Genomic DNA, 26341 nt, shown 5'->3' with positions numbered 1-26341 from the left:
ATATTTCATACCATCTTGTACTTGTAAAGGTAAAATTTGTAATTATTGATATCACGATATATTGCAATGTATATCATATTGTTTAGTATCGGCATATATCGGATATATTGCATTGTGACATGCAAATTGTGAATCATATCGGCAGATTCATGGCAATGCTCACCACTAGTATAAATGCATCCATGAACATGCATGCGAGACTAAAAATAGAAGAAAAAAAATGTTGCAGAGTGTAAATTAAATTTTTTCAATCCGTTTTACGCGATCACAGAAAGTGAGAGTTTTTATTTTATGGGTGTACCTAATAGAAAGCTGAAGCAGGCACTCTGCTATTAAACTAAACAAAGATGAGTCCATCACAGCGTGACTGAAGAGGAACAGCCGAGGCAACAGTTATGCTTTTTCACTTCTCCGTGCCATTAACTAAGCAGTGGGGAATCTGACAGGTCATTGACTTCGACCAGCCTCTCTCTCCAACTGTCACCAAAGAGCTGCAGGGCGAACGAGGCGACGGCAGGACAGGGTCAAACAGGAGGGGAGAGTAACCCACTGTTGTCCACGTCCATCCCATTTCTTCATATTTATGAGGAGGCTGGTGGCCCGTGTATTGAGACGGGGCGACTAATGAACTGAGTCATTTTTCAAGATTGTGAGCATTTATGCACAGGGCAGACAACGGGGGCAAAACTGTAATCAAATCACAGCCGCCCCTTTGTCTCCGCCCTCATCAACCACCAGTGGCGCTGCCTCCACACACACACTAAAAACGCCAGGGTTGGCAGAGGTGTGTGTGTGTGTGTGTTGAATAATAGTCAGGGGCTGTCCCAGATAAAGAGGTCTGGACTCACAGCGATGCTAACCACCAGGCATACAAATAGCTAACCATTATCTCTCATTAGCGTCCGCAGTTAACACGGAGCCCCTGCTGTGCAGTGGAGGGCCCTCACAATGGGACCACTTCGCTATGATTGATGGTGAAACAGCTTCGGCCACAAAAAAATGGGAGTGAAGATAGAATCTGCAGGCGGCTGAAACACAAGCAAGTCAGACTCATCACGCAGCCCAAGCACAGCTCATTAATCTGGGAGAGCTGACAGCGTTTGGTGGCCCGGAGATAAGCGCGATGACTGGCATGCTCGTCCCATCCCACCTGCTATCTTTTTGTCAGCGGCAAAAGGAGAAGCGTGAGAAATGACAAATGACAAACAATAGGGAAGAGAGAGACAGAAGTGAGCAGAAGAAAGCAGTAGATGTAGAGGGGAAAGAGCTGCAAACATCTAAATCATTTTTCATCCATCACAAAACTACAAACCTGCTACAACACCAAAACGGTTTTCCTTGCAACTAGAGGTGTGCATTGCCAAGGTCTGATGTGCTTCACTGACACCTAGTGACCAGGTGTTTACGTTTAAAGCGCAATTAAATGGTTTTTGTTTAAAAAAAATATTGCGATATATAGCCAAATAGATCTTTTTTTTTTTTTACACCCTTACTTGCAACAAAGTTTTCCAATGAGCTCAAATAATGTTGTATAGTTCAAACATTGCATTCTGCTAAACCTGCACAAACACTCACTTCCGTCTGTTCAGTTTGAAATTGTGCGGCATTTCCTATTCATTGGCCTACACAAAGTGTAGATAATACATCATGTGCCTGGACATGAAGCTCATGAATATGGATTGTAGGCAAGTTTATTAGCACATTATGGGAAATGTAATCCTCAAAAACTGAGACATAGTGTGAGTAGTACGTTAATATGACATTTATAACACAACCTGACTCTGAAGTCAAAATTAGTATGTAGTCTGTTCACATTAGATAGCATGAAAGTACGTGAGAAATACCCGGATGTATACTATATGGGGATATTTTTTAAGTATGCATGGTGGGCACACTAGTCATACTCAACCGTCCCAAGATGCATTGCGAACAGAATGTAAAATCATCCTGGGACCGGCTTCAGGCTAAAAAACAAACATCCCCTTCAAAATAAAAGCATCTCCATCTTGTCATCCATTAGTTTTTTGACACGTTTGTAAATAAGGCTCTTGTTTTGAAGTAGCACAATGGAGGGTCTCCGAAAATTGCGTTTCCGTGAGTTTTATGGATCAAATGACCACATGTTGATATTCTACTTGGTCACTTTCTCTGTTTTCAGAACTTCCAAAGGGGGAGAATCAATGGAGATATTTAGCCTCAGTGTGATTCAGGTTTTTGTCGTAGGTTCCAAATGCATCTTGGGAAACAGGAAAGTGTACTTCACTTGTCATATATAGTAGACAGTATATACTTGTAGAGTTTGGAATGTATAGTACGGAGTGACATTTCCAACACAGTCACAGTCTTAATGTGAAGGAAAAACGTCCAAAAACATTTTGCTCGTCTGTCTCTAAATCTGGATTTATGTTGTACCGATTGAATGGTTTCAGTTTCCACACTCACCTTGTCTCTGTCCTCCACCAGATCGTTCACCAGGTCGTCCATGTCCAAGATGCCTCCTTCAGGGTACTCCAAATGGTGAGTGTTCACCTCACTCCCCCCATGCTGCACACAAAAACACAATGTTAGAAAACAATAATGATTTATTACAAAGAAATACTCATTGTATATGGATTACTTTAATCCTAATACATTTGGAGACAAGAGCTCCCGAGACACAATCCTCCTCTTTGCCAGATCTTTGCAGTAACCTAGATCAGTGATCCTGATCAAAGTACCATAAAAACTTGGAATTAAATGATTTCCCTATTAATAACAAATCAGCAGGTTTAAATCTATGGGTACCCCCATTTTTGGGGGAAAATTTGGGATACAATGCACAATCTGGATTTGATCCATATAAAACTCTGTAAGGTAATTGAAGAACCAACGCAACGTAATGACATCAAATTTCATAAAGATCAGTCAAATACGAACCAAGATATAAATTCTTGAAATTTCACCCAAAATTAAAAAAAAAAAAATTAAGATATTTAGATTTTTGAAACTGATCCAAAATCAGTATATTGATCTGGATCCAAACTCCAAAATGTGATGGAATCTTCCATCACCTAAGGTCTATCTTTGGTTAAAATTTTGTCTAAATCTCTAGTGTACTTTTGACGTAATCTGGCAAAGCGCTGGTGAAAATATTACCTCATTGTCGGAGGTAATAATAGTTCATATTAAAGACGTTTTTAATGGGCACTTTGATGCCTTTTTTTATTCAATTACAACAATGTTCATCTCAAAGCACTATCAAAACTGTTTTCAATGAGTTCAGTTATTAGGGAAGCAAATGTGAGACCTTTAAAACATTTGGTTTTGTTTTCACAGACACGGTTGGTGTACGAGGAGTGAGAGCCGGAAGAGGGCAACTTTTCAGGTTGTGCAGCTCCACTGGGAGCATTGGGCACATTCCAGCACAGTTTCACTGTCAGCACCAGGAGGTCATCTTGAACACACCCCACAGAGCATCAACTTTATTTTTTACTAAACACTGCTGTTTGCTAGGACGACGGGGACTTCTGTACGAGCCCAAATCTGAAATCTGTTTAGAGTTTTCAAGATGGAATCAATAGAAACACACACACCAAGACATCTCTTCCCTTCCTGCAGCCCAGTGGGCAAATACAAGCTGTTGTGGTGTTGCTATACAGATTAACCAGTCCTTCTGTGCACACAGATAAGGGTTAGCCATGAAAGTGTGTAAAAGTGTGGGCAATTCCAACCCTCTGGACTGGTTTAATGGGGCCTTGTTTGCCATTTTATGTTCATAGATTCTATCAAAAGTTATACGGAGGAAAAAAAGTATTGTATTTATTCACCAATAAATAACAAAATAACTCAAAAATAGAAAAGTAAAGGTCAAAAGGCAGCTGTAGGCAACTGGTGGCCCGTGGGCTACGAGCAGCCCTTGATTTGAATATTGTGTGGCCCTAGAAGTAACTGCACAACATGACTCCAAAGGAAAAAAAAAAATCACAAAAAAGCAGAAATACATCAAATAATTTAAAGAAATATACACAATTACAAAAAAAGTACACAAAAGGAAAACAAAAATAAAACAAATTGCGCTAAAGGACAACAAAAATGCACAAATGTACTCCAAAAACACATAGGTCTCTAAATATAGGCACAAAAACCTGAAAAATAAACAAAACAAGAACAAAAATGACTACAAGACACAAAAAAACAAATACAAAGACTACAAACATAGACAAAAAACTGAAAAATAAACAAAAAGAGAACAAAATACACAAATTTAGAGCAAAAACACATACAACCACCATAAATATGCAGAAAAAAACTAAACAAGAACAAAATACTCACACAAGTTTATTACAGACAAACAAGTCGACTACAAATATACACAGAAAAATAAACAAAACGAGAAAAGACAATCACTCCAAAACACAAAATGACACAGAATGACTCCAAAACGACAAAAAACGTACAGCTAGCAAAAAAATAAATCTATTACTATTTTATTCTTTTAATGTGTCTGTCTTGCTGCTAATTAATAAAAAAAAGCTTCTAAACTGTTTTTAAACAATGACAATAAAGTTCTAATTCATTCTAGTCTAAAACAATGCACAAAATAACAAAAATACACTAAACAAAAACAAAATTATCCAAAACCAAAACAGACTAAAACCTTTTCTTGTTTTCATGCCTCAGAACAGAAAACAATCCCAATGCTCGCCTCGACACTTTGCACACAAAGTGAACATCTTGTGTTTTGTTGCTTGTTTTTTTACATAACACACAAAATGCGCAAATCTGCATTAAAATGTGAAAAGTGAAGCTATAATTCTACAAAACACACAATAGCCACATTCTACTGTGTGTGATTTAGGTGAACAGCTGAATCAACGGCTCTGAGGGAAAAAAAACAAAGTATTTCAGGAACGTTTTTGCACACCTCCACCTACGAGCATTAGCCCCGCTGTGTCCGACGCACGCTGCGACACTTTAGAGACACAATCTGTTGTTTTTAAAGGCTCGGCATCTGGACAGCTCTGCGGATAATGACGCTTTCTCCATAAACCCAGGCACAGCAGAGACAAACAAAAGGAACATTTTTTGAATAAGTGACGGCCGGTAAAAGTGTGCATTTGAACAATCTTTCACTTCTGAGCAAAGTTCATAAAATCTCTCTTCACCATGTGCGACAAGTGGCTATCCAGGGTTGCCAGGTTTGACCCTAAAAGGTTGGTTTACTCGTGTATACCATTTTTGGGGTGAGGAAAACGCCTGAATGAGAACTGCAGTGAAAACCGTTTAACTCAACATGTTAGGGATGTAACGCTTCACTCAACTCCCGATACGATTCACGATACTGGGTTCACGATACAATTCTCTCACGATTTATTTTACAAAATGGGACTGTGGACTAGAAAATGTATATCTGAAGGTTAAACTTTTCCTGCTGTGATTGACCAAATAATGTGTTTGACTTTATAAAACAACAAGTTAGGGATTTTGCCTTCTGTATTCCTGTTTAGTACATTTTTATTAATGATTTAATCAGTTTCATTCAGAAACCGTCTGGAATGGAGACACACACGTCAACTGTTTACACCTGGCCAGAAAGACCGGTCCAACCTGATGAGCTGCAGACATTCTTCTGCATCTCACTCACGCTGTGTGTTTGTACAATGTGTTCAGCAGCAGCCAAGCGATATTACTTCACACAGTTAGCATTAGCACTTACAGCTCAGTCTGGTGGTAACCAGCATCTGGATGATTTTCAAGCACTCCAGCATTGAAATGAAAATTGGCATCACTTCTGGTGGCATTGCTCGCACCATCCAGAGCTCACAAAGCTCTTAGAAACACTTTGCTTTCCTCCCTTTTTAGGATGTGATAAAAAGAGATGAATGTATGACACTTTAGGGGCAATAAAAGGAAGTTCTTCTGAAGTCCCTAATTGTCGATCCCCGGTAATTCCTCTCACTCTTCCCATGAAGCGAACACAGAAAGGACTAAGAAGTCACTCAGGAGAATTACCGTGACAGTTAGAAGAGTGCATTTCTTGCAAATTACACCATTAAGTCGGCCATCATTTCAAGCCATATTCACCCCTCCTCCACACACACACACACACACACACACTTCGCTGAGCAAACACGACACCACTCGAGAACGGTGAGGGGCGATTAATGAAGCTAAACCACCACCATGGCTGCTGCTGGTGGTGATATTTCACACTTTAATTAATTCTCAGGTGTAATTCTAAAGCTGCGTGAGAACGGTGCGGGTTTCCCTGTAGATGCTGAAATACTGTAAAGACCACGCATCTGTTCATACAAAGAAAGGGGAACCAGCAACCCTTCCTCACAGTGAGACGGTCGTGGGTTCAGCGGTAAAATGCAAATGCTGCACAGTTAACAGCAAAAATAGGAAGTGAACCGAATGTGACGCAGAGCGCACAGCATTATGGGTAGGAAGAAAACTCGAGCAAACATTTCGTGTGGCGCGCAAAGTAAATGCACAAAATGATCGCAAAAAACTACAGGAAAATACACAAAAAAGTCACCAAAAAACACATAATATGAAACAAAAACATACAAAAATACAACAAAAAAATTGAACGACAAAAATACAAAATGACACAAAAAAAAAAAAACACAAAATGAGAAACAAATACAAAATAACAAAAAAATAAAAACAAATGAAAAATGCAAAATGACATAAAAACACAAAAAAAAAACAAATAAAAAATTAATCCAAATAACACGTAAAATGAGAACATAAAAAATTTAAAAAATTAAAAAAAGACTCAAAATCACAACAAAAAAAAACCAAATGACAAAAATATACAAAAACACAATATAAAAGTACTAAACGCAAATACAAAATACAAGGTAAGCAACAAATACAAAAAACACACAAAATGACAAAGAAAAAAAACACAAAATAAGAGACAAATATATAAAACAACAAAAACACACTAAATGACAGAAAAGTTTACAGAATTACAACAAAAACAACACAAAACCATTAGTTTCTTTCTGTGTTAATGCTCAGATTGGTCATTATTCTAAATACTGACACATCACATGGTTTGTGACCTGGTTGTTATGGAACTTTCTGATGTAGCACGTTGGGAAATGGTGAATAGACAGATGTGGAGCATTTTGTAGATAAATGGTCAAAAGATCAATGAGGCGAACTCAGCCTGGGCAAATTCAAGATATTAAAATTATTAACCTTTATTTAACTATTCCATCGAGTCCCAGACTATCCCTTAACCTTCATTAAACATGCCCCAACAAGTTAATTAGATTCTGTCATTGGTTCTAATGTTGGAGTTTTTTTTGGGCTAATGGGATTTTATTTGAATAACTCGTCATCAGAAGTGAAAGTTATTGTATCCAACAGTGAAGTAGCTTCGATTAGAAAATATGAGAAGAACAATGACGCATGAATCACTTCTGCTTCTTCGCGTCATTAAACCATGGAAGGTTTCACACCCTGTACCACGCCACACTTGACACGTTACCGACACACATATTGAGTTTCTGCAGAGGAGGAATGTTTGCCTCCAAGGATCAATAACAGGAAATGACACAAACAGAGCTGAGATTGGAGGTTGGCACAATCCTGTCTACCTTTTGGTGAGCAGTGGAGTTGGGAGGGACCGTGTGGCCTTCCCCTTGAGGGCAAAGTGCAGAGTCAGTGCAGAGTCTGTGTAATGTGAACTATGAGCCTGTTTCCCCAGAGAATTCACAGAGTCAATGCTGGTCCCTCAGGCTATGTGACGGTCATGTTTGCTAACAGATTACACAACAAAATAGGGCCTACGATTTTCTTAGATTGTGGGAAATAGACAGAAAAACTGAATTCACGTACTAAAACTGTCTTTGTCTCTCTTGTCATTTAAAATCGGGCATACCTGTCAAGTATCCCGTTTTGGCCGGGAAACTCCCGTATTTTACCCCTCTTTCCCGCCATCTTCCCGTATTAGTATTTTTAACAGTAAATATGCAACATGTTGACTTGTATGTAAACTGTAAGTATATTAAATAAACACGTGCTTCATTTACACATTTGTTTTTATTTAGGCTGTTTTATAATTTAGGGCTGGGCAATATATCGAGATTCAAGATGTATCGATATGTGTATATATTATAGCTTATTATGTATCAAAATACTAGTTTTAGCAGTCGCTGCTTTTCCTTCTCAGAACAACATTTAAAGCTCAGTTAGATGTATTAATGAGTGCACATATTGATCAGCTGTTTGTTAATAAATGTCCCTGTGTAACATTTTGCATCAGCAAATTTAACCCAGAATTGTCTTTCTGGTCAGACTTAATTTGATCAAATTTATCAAGATTTATATTATCATACGTTACCATTTTGAGAAAATTTCAATGTTAATAAAGGTCAACCGACCATATTATAATCACATAATCTATCTTAAAATATAAGAGATACTGGGGCTTGGTTGAGCGGGTGGGACGGCTCGTAGTGGGTGCCAGAAAATTCCTCTTATTTTTAAATCCAAAACTTGACAGGTATGGCCCCAACATGAAACGGAAACGGCTCACATGCATGTTTTGGGGCAATATCACACATTTACACGCTATTTTTCACCAGAAAACATGTGACTGAATGACTAGCAAGTCTAGCAAATGGACAAATACGTCAAATTTTTTATCATAATCTTGTTTAAAATCTCTTGCTACAGGTTACAGTTCAACTAGAGATCGTGTCATCCTGTTTAGCTGTTGGTGTACTAGTTTAACTGGTGATCAGTTTACCTGGTGACACGACTACATGGAATTCCATGCAAAACATGAGGCTTTTTTGTCAAATGTAATGCTATGGTATAAAACTTCAAACAGTCCTCAAACATAAATAGTACATAACGTTATCCTGCATTCATGTATCTAGGTATTAAAGGCTCCGATGTGTTAACACTTTTGGTGCAAATCCCACAATCCTCTGCTTCCTTCATCTCTGCAACAATGTGCGAGCGCTACGACTTGTTCGAAGCAGTTTGTCACCATCCTGATAGCGTGCACACACAGTCTACCACAAAGAGCTGTGACTTTCTATAGATACACAATGGTTTTCGCATCAACACATCACTGAAGTCTACTGAGCGAGCACAGGCAAACTCCCATCACTTGCAGGTTTTTGAACCTGTCGCTTGTGGGAGGAATAAAGCCCCGAGTGATTAAAAAGTGTGATAAAGACACAAGATCCTTGGCTGTCCTTGTGATGACCCGTTAATAAGAAAAGCCGTAAACGAACTGCAGAGTCAGCATCTACTATAGGCTTTAATTAAGAGGCTGCTCGAGCCGAAAGGTGATTAAATGCTTTTTCGGCTCTTCAGCGCCAACATGACACGTGCTAAATGCTTGCTCGTGTGGATTTTGTTGTTTTTTTTCCTTATCATTATGAATTTTATATTTTGATAGCGCTATGAGATGACCTTTGTTGTAATCTGCGCTATGTTAATAAAGATTGATTGATTTATTGAAAAAAATCGTTCCAAAAAACACAAAATGACCACAAAAAATAAATAAAAATGATTCCAAAACACAACACGATGACAAAAGCACACAAAAGAACAGTGAAAGTACACAAAAATACAACACAATAACTTCAAAAACACAAAACAATGACAAAAACTTGCAAAATAAATCAAAACTTACAAAATTAGAATACAAGAAAAGTACACAAAATGACTCCAAGAACTTGGAAAATGCATGGAATGACACAAGCGGACTAAAAAATACATTAAATGAATCCAAAAACATGCAGAAAAATGCACAAGGGGACAATGAACGTACATAAAATGACTCCAAGAACACAAAATGACTTCAAAAACACACAAAATGGCAGAAAATGCACAAGAGGATAGAAAAAAATGAATCCAAAAACAGATAACGATGACATAAATACATTAAATGAATTCAAAACAATAAAAAAAAATATACTAAATTAACCCAAAAACACACAAAATGACAAAAATATACAAGCCTACAACATAAATACACAAACATGACTCCAAAACAACAAAACAATGCAAAATGAATCAAAACTCACAAAAATGACAACACAAGAAAAGTCAAAGTACACAAAATGACTCCAAGAACACAAGATATAACTTCAAAAACACAGTCCAAAAACTCAAAATGACAACAAAAACACTCATAAGACACAAGCATACAACATAAATGCACAAAATGACTCCAAAAAAAAATCCAAAGATTACAAAAAATACACAAAATGACAATGAAAGAACACAAAATGACACAAGCGGACTAAAAAAAATACACTAACTTGACTCCAAAGACTAAAAATTACAACAAAAACACACAAAATGACAGAAAATGCAAGACAGGACAGAAATAATGAATCCAAAAAAACACAAAATGACAACAAAAATGAGCAGCAAGTTCTTTTTATAACAAGAACATAAACAAAACCCCACAAAATGACTCCAAAAACACAAAACAATGACAAACACATGCAAAATGAATCCAAATAACAAAAATACACAAAAGGACAATGCAAGTACACAAAATGACACAAGCAGACTACAAAAAATACATTAAATTGACTGCAAAGACTCAAAAGGACAAGAAAAATAACTTCAAAAACACAGAAAATGACAGAAAATGCACGAGGAGATAGAAAAAATGAATCCAAAAACACAAAACGAGACACTAAATGAATTCAAAACAACAAAAATACACTAAATTAATCCAAAAACACTGTTTTCTGTGTTATAGATCAGATCTAAATGCTGATGAAAGTTGATCATGTTTTCTTTGAATCAAACAACATATTTTTGTGGCCTTCACTATTATAAAAGTTGCTCATTTTTGATGCAAATCTACAAAAATGGCTCATCTGCAGAAGTTACAGGAAGCTCCTGTGAGAGTTCATGTGAGGCCCTGGGAAGATGTTGTCATCCATCCATCCATCCATCTTCCTTAGCTCCACCAAAAACGTAGTGTGGGTGAACCGAGCCAACCGATAAAACCCGGACCAGCCACCAATCCTCATCCCCAGTCAGTCACAGGACAAAAGCCCTGCTGTCCGCCACGCTGAGGACGTCATACGGGTAACTTCCACCTGCCCGCTGAGATACCAGGGCTTAGACGGGCTGCTATTGTGCAGGCAGACAGACGAGGCTCAAACAGCAGCAGCACGCTATCGCACCGGGACAGCGCGCACACGAGGTGCTGATTAATGAAAAGGTCACAATGGCAGAGTGATTAATGCTCGAGTGATTGCAACATCAGGGAGGAATCATCAGGTTGAGACGCCAAACGAGCCAAACTCGCTCTGTCAACCCAAACACACGTACCGTATGCAAATAAGACTATCGTACTTAACGGACCGCACATCTGCACGTTTGGTTGTTTTTAAACCTTTGGGGGCGGAGCGACGCAGGACAGCTGACCTTCAGGCTGCAGATGAAAAACTCACTCTTCATATCGTTACAATCAAAACACAAATGAGCCAAAGGTCTGTCGACATCCTGAAGAACTCTTTTTAGTTTTGCATTTGAGTGACATGAAGTTGGCATTTGAAAGCATTTTCCTTATTTTAATATATATTAAACTTTGCTTTAATTTAACTTGACATTCAGCACTAAATCAAGCCCACATTCATCTAATTTACACGAGTAAATCTTAATATTCATCTCTCCGACTCATTTGTGTGAATAAGAAGTGGCTGTTGAAAGTTGAGTTTCACAACATGTTAGTATCAAACTTTGGTTTTATATTATTATTAACATTTACCTCATCCACGATTTTCCAAAATTTTCATAACTTTATCACAAAAAGTTATCACTGTATGTAGTTTTAGGGTGAAACATGCTAAATGCGGCTAATTGAGTTTATTTATTTCATATTCCTCTTCTGTATTTGCGCTGACATCACACAAGATTTTTTAGTCCGTGTCTTATAGCTTTTTCCACTTCAGGAGGCGAATTTTGTCAAACTATGTTTTATTTTGTGCAAGAATTGACATTTCCCTCTTTTAAAAACAAACATTTTACAGTGAAAAATTCAAAATTGTGAGTAAATGCGTGATATTGTCACAAAGTATGCACATAAAGGTTTATTCCATGTCATATTGCCATTTCCCCTTGTTTTGGGCTGGAAAAACAAATAAATAATAGCAATATTTTCTACAATGAGAAAAACTGAAACCCTAACTATTTTTTCCACTTTTTTGAAAGTTTATTTTGCTTTATTTTAAAGAATTTAGATGTTTTAATTCTTTATGCAATCTTTCACCAAACTACTCTCGTCTGTCGTCCTTGCAGCGATTCTTCACGACTTCAAAAACCCACTAAATTGACCCCAAACACTGCAAACAACAAGAAAAACAACTTCACAAACACGCAGAATGACAGAAAATGCCCAAGGGGGCAGAAAATATGAATCCAAAAACACATTAAGACAACAAAAATACACCACATGGATTAAAAAAAAAAAAAAAAAAACAACAAATCGATAACAAAAATAAAACATTTATCAATAAACACACAGACTAGAGTAAAAAAAATAAAATGGAACATTTAACTTAATCTCCACAAGCTTTAACCCTGACAGCCTTTAAAGTTTGACACTTGTGCATTAGATAAACATATAGTAATATGTTCTGTATGTTAATAGCTGCCGTTAGACAAATAAATCATTCCTATTACTTATTTTTGAGATTTAAGTATTATAATTTCATACTTACACTTCATTTTTGAAAACTGCATCATGATGAACATACATGTTGACTCCAACAACACAAAATATGATTATTATTATTAATATTGGATATTGTGTATTTCTATTGCTGCCGTTCGACTGAATTTCCCCATTATGAGACTATAAATTATCTTTATATCTTATATTTGAGCTTTACACTTTTCAATGTCATACTAGTACCTTTTTTAAAAGCTGAAGTGTGATGCATATACACATTATATTTATCAAATGAACAGATATAAATAACTTTTTTAAATATAATTATCCATAGGCTGAGAGCCTGTGTGTGTACAATTAGGCGGGTCACGTGACTCACACCTGTACAGAGTCCATGCTAATTTATGTAAGGAATAAAACGTGCGTTTGTACTGTAATTACACACACATTAACACACACAAAATAAAAAATAAAAATTACATTTAAAAAAAAAAACTGCACAAATTTGAATACTAGCACAGTGTGTACCTGTTCCACTATCCTGCGGTACCTCCTCGTGGCTTGGTCGCTCAGGTCCCGGACCGTCCAGCCCAGTTTACACGGAACCACCACCGAAGTCTCACCGAAAGTCACCGTGACCTTCATATCAGCAGCCGTCCAGGTGCTTCCTCAGCCCGAATCAGGAGATTAGTCCGAGTACAGCTGCGCTGGGGTCCAGGAGCGGCTTCCTGTAGCACCGGAGGTGAACTGACAGGTGTCTATGGTGGCGGTGATGCCTCAGGTAGGAAGAACTACGTCACCTGTGCGGGTCTTCAGCGGGGGAAAGGTCCGCAGGGGACCCTCTCCTGAGGGGAGGAAAGCGGGGGGAAAGCCCGGGGACGGAGGTCCGAGACGGAGAGATTAATCCACCCAAACAAAACAAAGTGAGCCTGGAACCCGGAAGTGAGGCTCAACAGGAAATAACTCACACCCACAGAGCAGCTCCAACCAGGTATGAATACCTGCACCACAGTCCCTGCCTGTCAGAAAAATATGCAAAATGACAACTAAAACAAGACATGAGCAACTGGAGGCCCGGGGGCCACATGTGGCCCTCAGGCTAATTTTGTTTGGCCCTTCAAATTTAAAGTAAACACACAAAATCAAAATAAATACACAGTATGACTACAAAAGCACTCAATAATGTCAGAAAAATATACAAAATGACAACTTAAAACAGGAATGAGCAACTGGAGGCCCGGGGGCCACATGTGGCCCTCAGGCTAATTTTCTTTGGCCCTTCAAATTTAAAGTAAACACACAAAATGACAGAAAAATAAATACACAGGATGACTACAAAAATACTCAATACTGTCTGTAAAATATACAAAATGACATCTAAAACAGACATGAGCAACGGGAGGCCCGGGGGCCACATGTGGCCCTCAGGCTAATTTTGTTTGGCCCTTCAAATTTAAAGTAAACACACAAAATGACAGAAAAATAAATACACAGTATGACTACAAAAATACTCAATACTGTCAGTAAAATATACAAAATGACATCTAAAACAGACATGAGCAACCGGGGGCCACATGTGGCCCTCAGGCTAATTTTGTTTGGCCCTTCAAATTTAAAGTAAACACACAAAATCAAAATAAATACACAAGATGACTACAAAAGCACTCAATAATGTCAGAAAAATTTACAAAATGACATCTAAAACAGAAATGAGCAACTGGAGGCCCGGGGGCCACATGTGGCCCTCAGGCTAATTTTGTTTGGCCCTTCAAATTTAAAGTAAACACACAAAATGACAGAAAAATAAATACACAGGATGACTACAAAAATACTCAATACTGTCAGTAAAATATACAAAATGACATCTAAAACAGACATGAGCAACTGGAGGCCCGGGGGCCACATGTAGCCCTCAGGCTAATTTTGTTTGGCCCTTCAAATTTAAAGTAAACACACAAAATGACAGAAAAATAAAATACATACACAGGATGATTACAAAAACACTCAATAATAACAGAAAAATATACAAAATGACAACTAAAACACACAAGAGCAGTGGGAGGCTCGGGGGCCACATGTCGCCCTCAGGCTAATTTTGTCCGGCATCCAAATTTAAAGTAAACACACAAAATTACCAAACAATAAAGTAAATACAAAGGATGACGATAAAAATACTCAACCACAGTGATTAAAGTTGACGTTCTCTGCTCTAAAACAGACATAAACAACTGCCGGCCCCGGGGCCACATGTGGCCTTTGGGCTCATTTTGTGTGGCCCACAAAACAAAAGCACAAAATGACACCAAAAGCAAATAAAAGGACAGCAAAGTACATGGATCAACAGAAAAAATACACAAAAATAAAAGAAAAATATGCAAAATGACAACTACAATACACTAAATTCGAGAATGAATATAAAACAGAAAAATATTCCACTCAAACCCTTTGTTCATTTTGTGCATTAATGGAGAATACAGGAAAGAACAAAGGGTTTACTGTGTTTTTGTGCTCATTTTGTGTATTTTTGGGAGTCATTGGGCACACTTTTGCTGTCGTTTTTGTTTAATATTTCTTTGCGTCTGTCTACAGGACTCCATATCCCACAATGCAATGCACAAACTTTCCTGACAACATCAATATGAGTGTGTTTACGGTGGCGATCAGAACTTTCTCTCCAATTTGGTTTTACGGCATAAACTTTATTCAAATAAAACAGTTGAAGTAAAATAAGTGTTCACGTTTTAATTATACAGTATGATAAGCTGATGCAGGTGCACACATTACCTGAAAGTCAGGAAGGAGCTCTGTGGTGTAAACCGTCCACATGCATTTGCAGAGAAATACATTAGCACAACCCCCCCCCACCACTACACACCTCTACTCACACATCACACACACTAATTACCCCGCTGTTATTCTCTGTCATTTTGTGTCATTAGGTGTGTTGTGAAATTGCCTTTATGGATATTAATGGCCGCCGACACGCTCCTGTACCCTGTTCCCTCGCATTGTTTGATTTCCGCTCTCGAGAGTTTTATTCCTGGCAAATGGGAACGCCACGGCTGCAGATGGATTTATAATTGGGACAAGCAATTATTTCCACTGCCAGTGTAATTCATCCGAAAAGCAGTTTGGGTGGGGGTGGGGGGGGACCGAGACGGGATGACAAGCTCTTTGGCCTCCTGTCTCATCTCTTTCCTCTCATCTTCCATAAACAAGGTGTGAATGTGGAACTGGGAGACTGGGAGTGGCTTTTAGGCTGGATCTGATGCTAATGTTGCTCCTATATGTGTTGAACAATTACCTACAGCCTCTTAAAATACACATGTTCCCCCCCCCAGCTGAGTCCTAAACAGTCACCGTTTACACATGTGCACCATTTCTGCAACACCTCAGGATGTTCAGATAAAGCAGCGTTAGTGTTTTAACATTTAGAGAACACACACACGCACACACACGTTCTTGCTTTAACCTTTATTTGTCAGAAAACAACATCCTCCACAGCCGCACAGTGGTAAGCCTACATTCAGACTCCCAGAGGGGGGTTGAGTCCCTTGATTTCCTCGTGTTGTTTCTGAATTGACTGTCTGCACTCAAGTTGGTTTGAGGTTTTTTTTTGTTGTTTTTGTCTGTTTTTTTTTTTTTTTTTTTTTTTCACAGCCGCCTCAAAAATTGGAAGGATTCCAGTGTTTATCGCAGTAGTTTACAGTTTAGCACAACAGCATCTTCATGTGGCGATGGCAAGATGCAGCTCCCAAATCCATCGAAGTGCAGTAAACGGAACACGATGACAAAGATTCCCTATTTACCATAAAAAGCATAAACATTGTTGCCAGACTGGGAATTTCTTAAGGTGTGCAAACAAGTCTTGCAACTGCATTTAATAAAACATATTTAAATAAATTCATAATGTATTAGTTTATTTCCACTGGAGGGTATGCTACTCTTATCGCGCTAACTTCCGGGATTTAATCGGTGTATGCTGGACTACGAAGCTGGCTTACTTCTTACGGAGCTAAATCACCATGGTAACTTATGCTGAACGACTTGCCTGGTTGGGAGCAGGTTGTGTTCTGGCTAGGATCTAGCAAGTCGCGGCTCCTGACCAATCAGTTCTCTTAGAAAGCGAGCTGTCCAATAAAAGGTGATCTGAGAGCTGACAGGAGAGAGAGAATATTTATATTTCCTTCCATTTATGTAATTTTGGAGTCAATTTGTGCATTTTTTATGTCATTTTGTGTATTTTTGGAGCATTTCTTTACTTCTAAAATATAAAGTGGGAAGAAATATAGTATATTACTTCACTGTGAATGAATCCTGATTCAAAGGAATTGAGTATATGAACAGAAAAAATACACACACTTTACTTTGTGCAAACTTAAAGTGCATAACATGACGGAACAAAGCGTGCAGACATCTGTCTGTATGTGCAAGGTGGATCCTCTGTTTTTACACACTTCCTACGAACACAAACGAATAAATTGCATGCCTCGGTAAGTTTGCACACCATTACCTTTAACGCAACAAAATGACAAACTGACAAAGATGTGTTGTGTTGTAATTCCAAGTTGAGGAGCTCCTGACAGCATTGCTGCTGTGTTTAAATAAGGCTTGTTGTTGACACTGTGATGTCACTTCCGCTTAAATGTTGCAAATTTGAGGCAGAAAAATTAGAAATTTCAACAATATTCTGCCCTATAACAATATGTCAAATAATGGAAGTTACAAACAATATCCAATCTTTAAATTTCGTTGAGTTTGTGACCATTTTTTTTAATCAATTTGGGGAAAAATTTGTGAGATAATTTTAGAAAAAAATTGCAGGATTTTGGAAAAGATAAAAGCCCATTATGTGATCAAAGCATGGGAAAACTGTGAGTACCTGGCAAATATTGTGTACATTGCATTTATATATTTGAACTCAATTACTTAGTGTTTTTACACAATTAGTCATGTTTTCTGTAATTTCGACATATTGCATATAAAGCAGTGTTTTTCAAATGGGGGTACGTGTACCTCTCAGCACTACAGGGGGGGCTTGAGAGAGACGGAGAGTGGAAAAATAATAAATGAAAACATTAGAAATATTGGGTTTTATTATGTTTATTTTTAGTTAAAAATGATAATCGTACTAAATATCGCCAGCAACTCACAAAACAACAGCAAAAACACACAAAATAAAATAAATATATACTGAATAATAAAAAGAACAGACAAACAACAACAAAATACACAGAATGACACGAAACAGACAAAACGACAACAAAGACACACTAAATGAGCAATAAAGTACATATAATACATAAAAATATCAGAGAAACATACAAAACGACTAAAGAAACAACCAAAAAACACACACGCTGAAATATCATTATTTAAATAATACCAGCAACACACAAAAATGACAACAAAAACACATGAAATAAGATTAAAATATACTGAAAATTAAAAAGAAAAGACGAACATCAACAAAATACACACAACATGATCTTGAATAGAACATGAACTTAAATCTCTTCAGGAAGCCTAAAATACGAGATGAGATTCTTTAAAATGTATGTTTTCACTTATTCATTCCATCATTATGCTCTGTAGTTGTTGCTTCATAGTATTCTGAGCAAAATGTTGTCGGACAAAGGTGGTGCTTGGATTCAAAAGTAAGAGAAAGGGGGTACTTGAGCCAAAAAAGTGGTTTGCAAACCACTGCTCTAAAGGGCCTCATTTGGTCCCCATACCTTGAGTTTGACATGTGGCGTACAGTATGTGTGTGAAGGCTTAGTCCCTCCCCCTCGTCTGGAAGTAAGGTAAGCCTGAGTTGGGCATCAATAAACACCCAGTGATGCTTTTTGTTGTTTTCTTCGTCTCTCTGAGTGCAATTTACAGCGCTGGCTCGTGGGTCGATAACCATGTTGATTTGCTTTCAATCTTCAAGCAGCGGCCCTTTTCTAAAGAGCAACATTGACATGTTCTCAGCAGCAGTGCCACCACCCCAGTGTTTTAGCTCAGCGTGAGCTCGGAGTCGGTCAATAGCCCGGACTTGCTTCACTTCCTGCTGCGTCGCTTTACAATTACAGGCCCTGAATCAGAATCAAGGATTAGTCCTAAAAACCTGCGCTCGCTCTCTGCGGGTGTGTTTTTATACGCATGTGTTCACAATCACCTTTTATTTCGTTTCAGACCTAAGTTGTACTATTCAGAGGCGGGAGGAATATATGCTTCTTTTGCGAGGCACTGTTGAAAGAATGTGACATCACTTGTTTATCAGTAATCACAGGTATTGACCTACTGTATGATCTATGGACACATCATTGTTGAAAGTATGGAAGTGACGGTACAAAAGTAACAGTTTTTTCGAACAAGCGTTATTATTTTAAAAGATAAAATCACTTACATGTGTGTTCTGTCAATACCGGCTGCTATATTGAAACGATCAATGCTGTATAATTTGACGTCGACCAGATGTTGCACTTTGATATGATGCCATAAAATACACATATAGTTTTAATAATTAGTAATTTTGTAGCAAAAAGAAAACAATTAACTCTTTCAATTGAAAAAAAAAAATTTAACTTTAATTTTTCATTGGTTCAAATGTTTATAAAGTAAATTAAAGTAAAAACTTGGATTGTTTACATTATTTAGTTTTTATTTATGTATTTATTTACATTTTTAATTTAGTTTCTTATTACTCCAACTATGCATGTTTTATTATTGCAGTCGTGGCGGTTTTGGATTTTTTTTTTTTTCTTCTGGAAATTCACTTTGATCTCCTGCCAACTGTCAATCTTCCTCAGAGGCGTCTGCTGATCCCTTTGATGTGTCCTTACGAGGGGACATAACAGGACGTACCTGAGAGAACTCTCAAGTTGGCCACGCCCCCAGAAAGTACTCACATGGACACATTAAAGCGATCAGTAGAGGCCTCTGAGGAAGACTGACAGCAGTCGAAACATGTCAGAAGATCAAAGTAAATTTCCGGAAAAAAGTTGACTGCGTAAATGAAACTTGAACATATTTCTTTGCGACATGGTTTTCCCTCTTAAAACTACTATTTTATCTCAAAATAACAACAAATTATGTTGACATATTGGAAATCTGAGTTTTCCAGCTTTGTTATTGCATTTGTGAGAGATCACGATGCCAAAATGTGATGCACGTGTTTTGAAATCTGATTAATTGTCTAAAAGACGCATTTTTGATCTTTGATCGCCGTTTATTTTTGGATCAGCTCCACAATAAATGACTCAAAGCGCCACAGGTGATCACAGCAGGGGGGTTGGAAATGGATTTGTGCTTATTTTTGTCTTGCTTTCGCAGAAGGAAAGCTAATGCTGCACTAGAAGGATGTTGCACACAGAAGTAGCCACTGTTGAACACCTAATAACACTAATTAGAGTTTTCTCACCTGTGGTGGCGGATTTTAAGAAGACCTGACTCTCGCCCTTTCCTCCGTGCGCCATGATGGGTGAGAATCCGACGTTATGTTCTCTAGATCTCACCCTCTCTCACACGCACACAGACACACACATGTCCCTTAATGGATCGAATTAGCGAGCTGGCACATAAACCCTGTTTTCCACTTATTCTTTTACCCCGTAGCTTGTTCTCGCACCGCTCGCTCCTCATTTTCTCCCTTGTTCTGTCTGTTCACAGACAGTCACCGGGTAATTAAAATCTACACGACGATGAAAGTCGCTTTAATTTAAGTTCATTACACCGTGCTAGTCTCTGCATCCGCGGGAGATCTTTTTTTTAAAAAGAAAATGCGCCGCCTCGAAACCATGGCAACCCCTGTATAACCTAATATTCCACCTGAGAGAGAAACCACTGAACAGTGATTCAGACAATTATTGAGTTTGAGTTGCAACAAAAACAAACAAGACCGAAAGCGAGTGAGAGTGGAGAGTGCTTATGGGGGATTTAAAAACCAATACCAGTGCAGGAGAGGGCAGTTTGGCCCGCTTTCCCAAAAGTTCAGCAAAAACAAAAGGGGAGTTTGGCAATTTCCTCAGACGTGGAACTTACTGTGAACCTTTTATGTAGCAATGGAAACCTGCTGAATTGAAAAAGAGCTTCTGGAGGTGCTCACAGCAGACACCACTTTCCAACAAAAAAGCAAAAATTAAAACGTGTCTCAAAGGTACCGCGTATATACCTGCCTCGTTCTCACGCCACAAAATCCAAACGCGAAAACTAACAAACAAGGTCATTTGTGAAAGTTATTGAAAATAAAACAAGAGCACTGAGACACACAAACCTCCACCAAAAAAAGCCAAATCTCCTGTTTTCCCAATTATTGGCAGTTATCTGGATCAGTGATCCTGATCATGCTACTGTAATATATGTATTTTGATTTGATGATTAGATATTTAAGAGCCATTAAAGCAGGGGATCCTAACCTTTTTCATGTCATGACCCCATTTTGGCTATCACACATTTCTGGTTGACTTTTTGATTTTTTCTCCAGAATCATACTGCATTATATTCTAACTAGATTTATATTTGAGAAAGTTCACGTATGGAATACAGTTGTTTCATATTTATTGTGTGATATGTTGATGATTCAAAAAATGAACATTTTTTCAAGCTTTACTTGCGACTAGAGCCTAGAATAAATTAGGGTTTATTTTTTTTCCGAGTTGGATTTTATTCCCATTTCCTGCATGATTAGAAAAAAAGCCAACGTGTAAAAATGAGAAGAGTTAAACTGACCTTTGACCAAATTCAGCCACGTAATCCCACCCTGGAATCTGGATTTAATTACCGGCAGGAGCTGTCGTCCCATTGGCTGTCACCTCTGAGGGTCAAAGGTCAAAAAGTTAGAAAGTTGAGAAAGGCTTTACTGTAATAACAAGCCCTCATTATGAGCTATCATTACTATTGTGGTGAGGCTTATTTTGGCCGACCTCATGGCTTCATTTGACACTGACAGGATTTAGTTGTTATTATGTGACATAGTGGGAATTCTGGGTAATGGCGAGTAAAGACAGAAAGGTAAGAGAGGAAACCGTAAACAGCTGTGATTATGTGTGTTCGTGGAGCGCGAGGACGCCGCCATCTCTTTCCTGCACACGCTAACGTCAGCTATCAACCAGACACACTCAATTAAGTTATGCAAATGTACTAATTGCAAATGTAACAGCCAATCCTCATCACTTAACCCACCGTGACCCATTTAAAGGTTTCCCATCTCGCCGTTTGCTTCACGAGATGGATTTTTGTTGACGGCCTTCAGTCCAGTGGGTGGGTTTGATGGGATGAGATGCTGGAAAGACTGGTGGCTGCTGCTTTTGACATGTGGCGGGAGCAAAGAGAAGAAAAGAGAGATCAAAATGACTCTCCCTGCCAATCAAAGAACCTAATTATCATTCCGAGTCGGTGCGGGATACGCACAAAGAATCGCTCGCATACAATGGATCACTGGTCTCGACTGGAACAATTACTTCATAATTAGTTCATCAGATGATCCCAGATTGATCTGGCTTTGATTTGGATGTAGACTCGGGTTAAAAAGAAGCCTTGGTGGAGCTCGAGCAGCAAGTCGCTCCCATTGTATTGACTGAAGTTCAAGCCTAAAGAGGAAAGGAAATAATCACAAAGGAAAAAGAAAGGGATTATCCTCCATCTCCATGTTAAATGTAGGAAAAATGACTAAAGGGACAAAGTAAGAAGTGATGAGGCTTTTAGAACTTAAATGGACCCAATCTGAATCTTCCTCCTGGAGAGTTGGATGATGAGGGTGTCACTGTGGTGGAGCTGGATCTCAGAGGATGATGATTGCCAGAAAGAGGTGGTTATTCACTTGACCAGCCAAGACTTGATTCTACAGCGAGGTGAACAATGACAAGGAGGAGGAGGAGGAGGTGTAAGAAGGCAAAAGTGGTCTGAACTTGTCGCATGTGTGGCGAGGAAAAAGAGTGGGGGTGAGGGGGTGTTCACTGTTCAGCACCATGCTGAGATTTCATATAAAATTGAGCTTCGGCGACTTTCTAAGCGAGGAGTCGCGCCGTGTTCTCTGCAGACTGTGAATAGACTGTGATTGCCTGTGATACAAAGGGAAAGGGTACAGGTAATGACTGTGTGGTTTGACAGACACCACCCAGCAGCAGCAGCAGCAGCAGCCACGGCGACGACTTGCACTGCCGCTCCATTTGGGAGGCTGTTACTATGGAAACCGGGCTACTTGATTGGTGCTGTGCTTTTTTCAGGAGTGAACTGTTGATGTACTCCATTTTCTTTCATCTAAAAAAAGAACGAAGAAGAAGAAAAACATTAAGAGCCAGGAAGTGATTGTTATCCTGTATGTTTTTCTTTCTTCTTTTTCCGGGTAAATCCTAGTTCCCATGCACCAACAATCACCAAATACATTTTCAATGTTAAAAAATTACATGGTAGATGAAGTTTGAAGTTTTTTCTTTTTTTTTGTACAGCATTTTCTATTTCACTCTCATGCAAACAATTGGAGTCAATGCAAAAAATGGCATTCTTAAAGATCAGTTTTTCACATAATGAGCCGATAAATCATTGTTCAAACCAACATCTTCATGCTGTCTAGGTGCAACATGTGTATTTTCAGGTTTTTGCTTTTTTATCTGAATTGTTGACATCTATTTGAAATCTGCCTTTAAAATTGTTTTGCCTAAAATTTCATGGCCCCGCCCCCGAACAATGCAGCTATTATTTGAGTGTGCATTCAAAGTAGTTTCAAATTAGTGCTTAACATATAAAAAAGACACAAAATCTGGGTTTTTGGGTCTCTTTATGCCAAAGGTAATGTGTCTTTATATGTTTAACTGTCCATATAATTAAGACTCTATGTTATGGTTAGTGCCCTTAATGCTACATCTTGTGACGTTTTAATATTGTGATGTCTTATCGCACAATATATCGTTGCACCATTAATCCCTTATTGTGTGTTGCACCCCCTGTTTTGTCAGTACGTGCAGAGAGTGCAATCAGCCTCCTTTCTGTCTCAGGTGTGCCTCGTCTCCTGATTGCCTTCCCTCACTATTTAAGTAGTGATTGGACATATTGTGTGTTTAAAGTAGTTTTTTTCATCTCGTGTGCGTGGATTACGCCTCACGTTTCCTCGTGCCATACGCTTTGGCACAGACCCCTCCGACAAATATAACATCACGTGGATATAAGTCAATTTGAAAAAAACTTTAGAATTTCTATGACTAGTCCAGTCGCTGCCAAACAGGTCCTGCAAGATTCATTTTGTCTTCTTTATGAACAGTATGTTAAATTGAGGTTTTTTTTTTATTCAGACACAGTTTATCAGGAAATGTTTTATCTCCCGACTTAACATACTGTTCAAAAAGAAGAGAAAATGAATCTTGCCGGAACTATTACATGGAAGTCAAGTGGAACTTCAAAGGAACCATCAAAGGCGATCAGCAGAAACTCCTCTGACGATGACTGGCAGTTGACAGTCAAAACATTTCGAGCGACAAAACCTTCTTGAAAAACCTTGTCAGACTAAACAAAACCTCAGCTGAACATTTTAAGATTCTGTCCTGCCACCGATCGTCCTCCAAGCCTAAAATCTTGATCTAGATCCAAGGGCGTGATCTATGCTGCGCTAGCAACCCGTAACTCTGGAGCCTGATTATCCTTATGTGTGTACCCTGCTTTAGGTGACAAACATTCTTGGGTATGGGTATGGATTTCCTCGTTTGAAGGCCCAGAATCGACAAAAAGAGTCAAGATAATGCAACAAACATGTTACAATCGTAACATGTTAGCTTGTAACTCTTATTCACTGATTCGTATTCCCAAGCATTGGGTCATATCCTATCCTCTATCTAATCCCAACCCCAAACCTTTTAATCCCTGCTACACTTTCCCAAGGAAGTGTGTAAATATTGATGGAGTAAAGCAGTCAGAGCCTTAAAATAAACTCTTTGCCACATTTCTGTGCTGGCAGGTCGATCACTGGGTTAAGTCTGGGCTTAAAGCAGACTACACCAAGGTTGGGGATGAAAGAAAGAGTTATTTCTGCCCAGCTCTGCTCCGTAATTAGAGAGGAATCCATACGCAGTAGGTTCTCCACCAAGTCTACAATTCTATCGAGTCGTAATTTACTTAATTAGTCCAAGATGAGTCTTTTATTCGCTCAATATCAAAAAGTGCTTTTCAGGAGAAGAGGTAGAGAATGATAGTAATTTCGAGGTTGTTTGGTTCCCGTTGGATGCTGTAAAGGGGCCGTTCTTTCTCTTCCCCCGAGCAGTAAACTGATTACAGATGAGAGGTTGTCAGAGATGTCTGTTGTGCCTTTTCTCAGGCACTGACAGTGTGATTTCAAAGTAAGGAGCCCATTTTAAAGTGCACTCTGAAATCCCTTAATAGCAGAAACAGCTAATATTGATCCCGACTCTCTGCCTGTCCGACGTCTTTGAGCCATTGTGTGGACCTTAGATGGGTGCAATTTGCTTTGCATTTGTTTGATTCAGAAACGGAATTGAAAAATGAAATTCAGACATGGAAAGGATGTTTGACACGCTTTGGAGAAGGAAGAAATATGACGAACACGGCCTGGTTGAGAAAGGAAGTTGGAGGGAAAATTCTGCTCATCCTTGCAGAGAAGAGATGAAATAAAACTTTCTTCGGAGTTAAAGGATCTTCAGGGATTTGTAGGAACTCCTTGAGGCGACAAAAGGCAGGGTGCCACTTACCTGCTGGACACCCCGTGGGTACCCCTGACCCCCTCCACCCCGCACCAGACACAGAAATCAGCGAGCCTTACATGAAAGCTTGCCTCTGCAGGACTGAGATTAGAGGACAGTCTTGTCTGTTTCCACTCAGGTAAGGAATCACGTCAGTGGTCACTGATGTAACGGGCGACTTTCTCTGTCTTTGAAGGAGCTGGATAAGCTTCGGCCTTGGATGTGCAGGAGTTCAAAAGGCCCCACGGTGGGATTTTGAAAACAGGAAGGAATCTAGCTCTTCCTCAGATCATCTCTAGGCTCTCTGTGTTTGAAGAGAGGAGAAAAAATTCAAATCCTGGAAGCTTATTTTGGAGTATCATCTGTTGACAGAACACTCGTTATTTATTTCAATGTTTGCGGTATTTTTTTTCTGCTTTCCTTATGCTTCAATAACTATGACTATTAACCCTTTAATTTGACACTTCCCAAGGTCTGAACATGCTTTAAAGCAGACATGGGCAACTGAACTAATTTTGTCTGGCCCCCAAATCCAAAAACACACAAAAAATACCATAAAACAGCAAAAATACAAAAAATAACTCCAAAACACACACAAAATGAAAGTAAATACAGGAGAAAAACAGCAAAAATACACAAATTTACTCAAACAAACAAAATTTATACAATAAAAAACATTCAAAAAAATTACAGAAAATAACACAAATACGACACCAAAATTGTACGAAAACACACAAAAAAGACGACAAACGCCTGAAAAATTTACAAAACATAAAGACTATCCAAAAAACACACAATACCACAAAACTAAACAGAATGATAGAAAAATATACAACAATACAGAAAATGATAGAATGAAGGGAAAATCTGAATCAACTTTATTGACCAAGTAATGTATTGAATACACATGAGGAATTTGTCTTGGGGAAAATACACAAAAACACACTAAAAGACATACAATATTCCAGAAAAAACACAAAAAGAATATAAAGTTTCACAAAAAAACAATGCAAAACAA

The 26341-nt window shown here is 38.5% G+C and overlaps 1 protein-coding gene across 2 annotated transcripts in view; it reads right to left on the bottom strand.

Moving 5' to 3' along the window:
- The window catches only part of pard3ba (par-3 family cell polarity regulator beta a), a 162375-nt gene extending 148750 nt beyond the window's left edge, over positions 1–13625 (bottom strand). For both annotated transcript variants that reach the window (XM_028470453.1, XM_028470464.1), the window contains exons 1-2: positions 13184–13625; positions 2443–2544 (exon numbers count right to left, since the gene is read on the bottom strand). In XM_028470453.1, the coding sequence (XP_028326254.1) occupies positions 2443–2544; positions 13184–13300 (219 nt within the window). In that variant the 5' untranslated portion in view covers positions 13301–13625. The remainder of the gene's footprint in view (positions 1–2442; positions 2545–13183) is intronic.
- Positions 13626–26341: the final 12716 nt, after the last annotated feature.

The sequence above is a fragment of the Gouania willdenowi genome, chromosome 2 (assembly GCF_900634775.1).
Source record: "Gouania willdenowi chromosome 2, fGouWil2.1, whole genome shotgun sequence".
In the NCBI taxonomy this organism is placed as follows: Eukaryota; Metazoa; Chordata; class Actinopteri; order Blenniiformes; family Gobiesocidae; genus Gouania; species Gouania willdenowi.
Note: the sequence above shows the minus strand (reverse complement) of the source record. Positions and strands in the feature narration are given on the sequence as shown.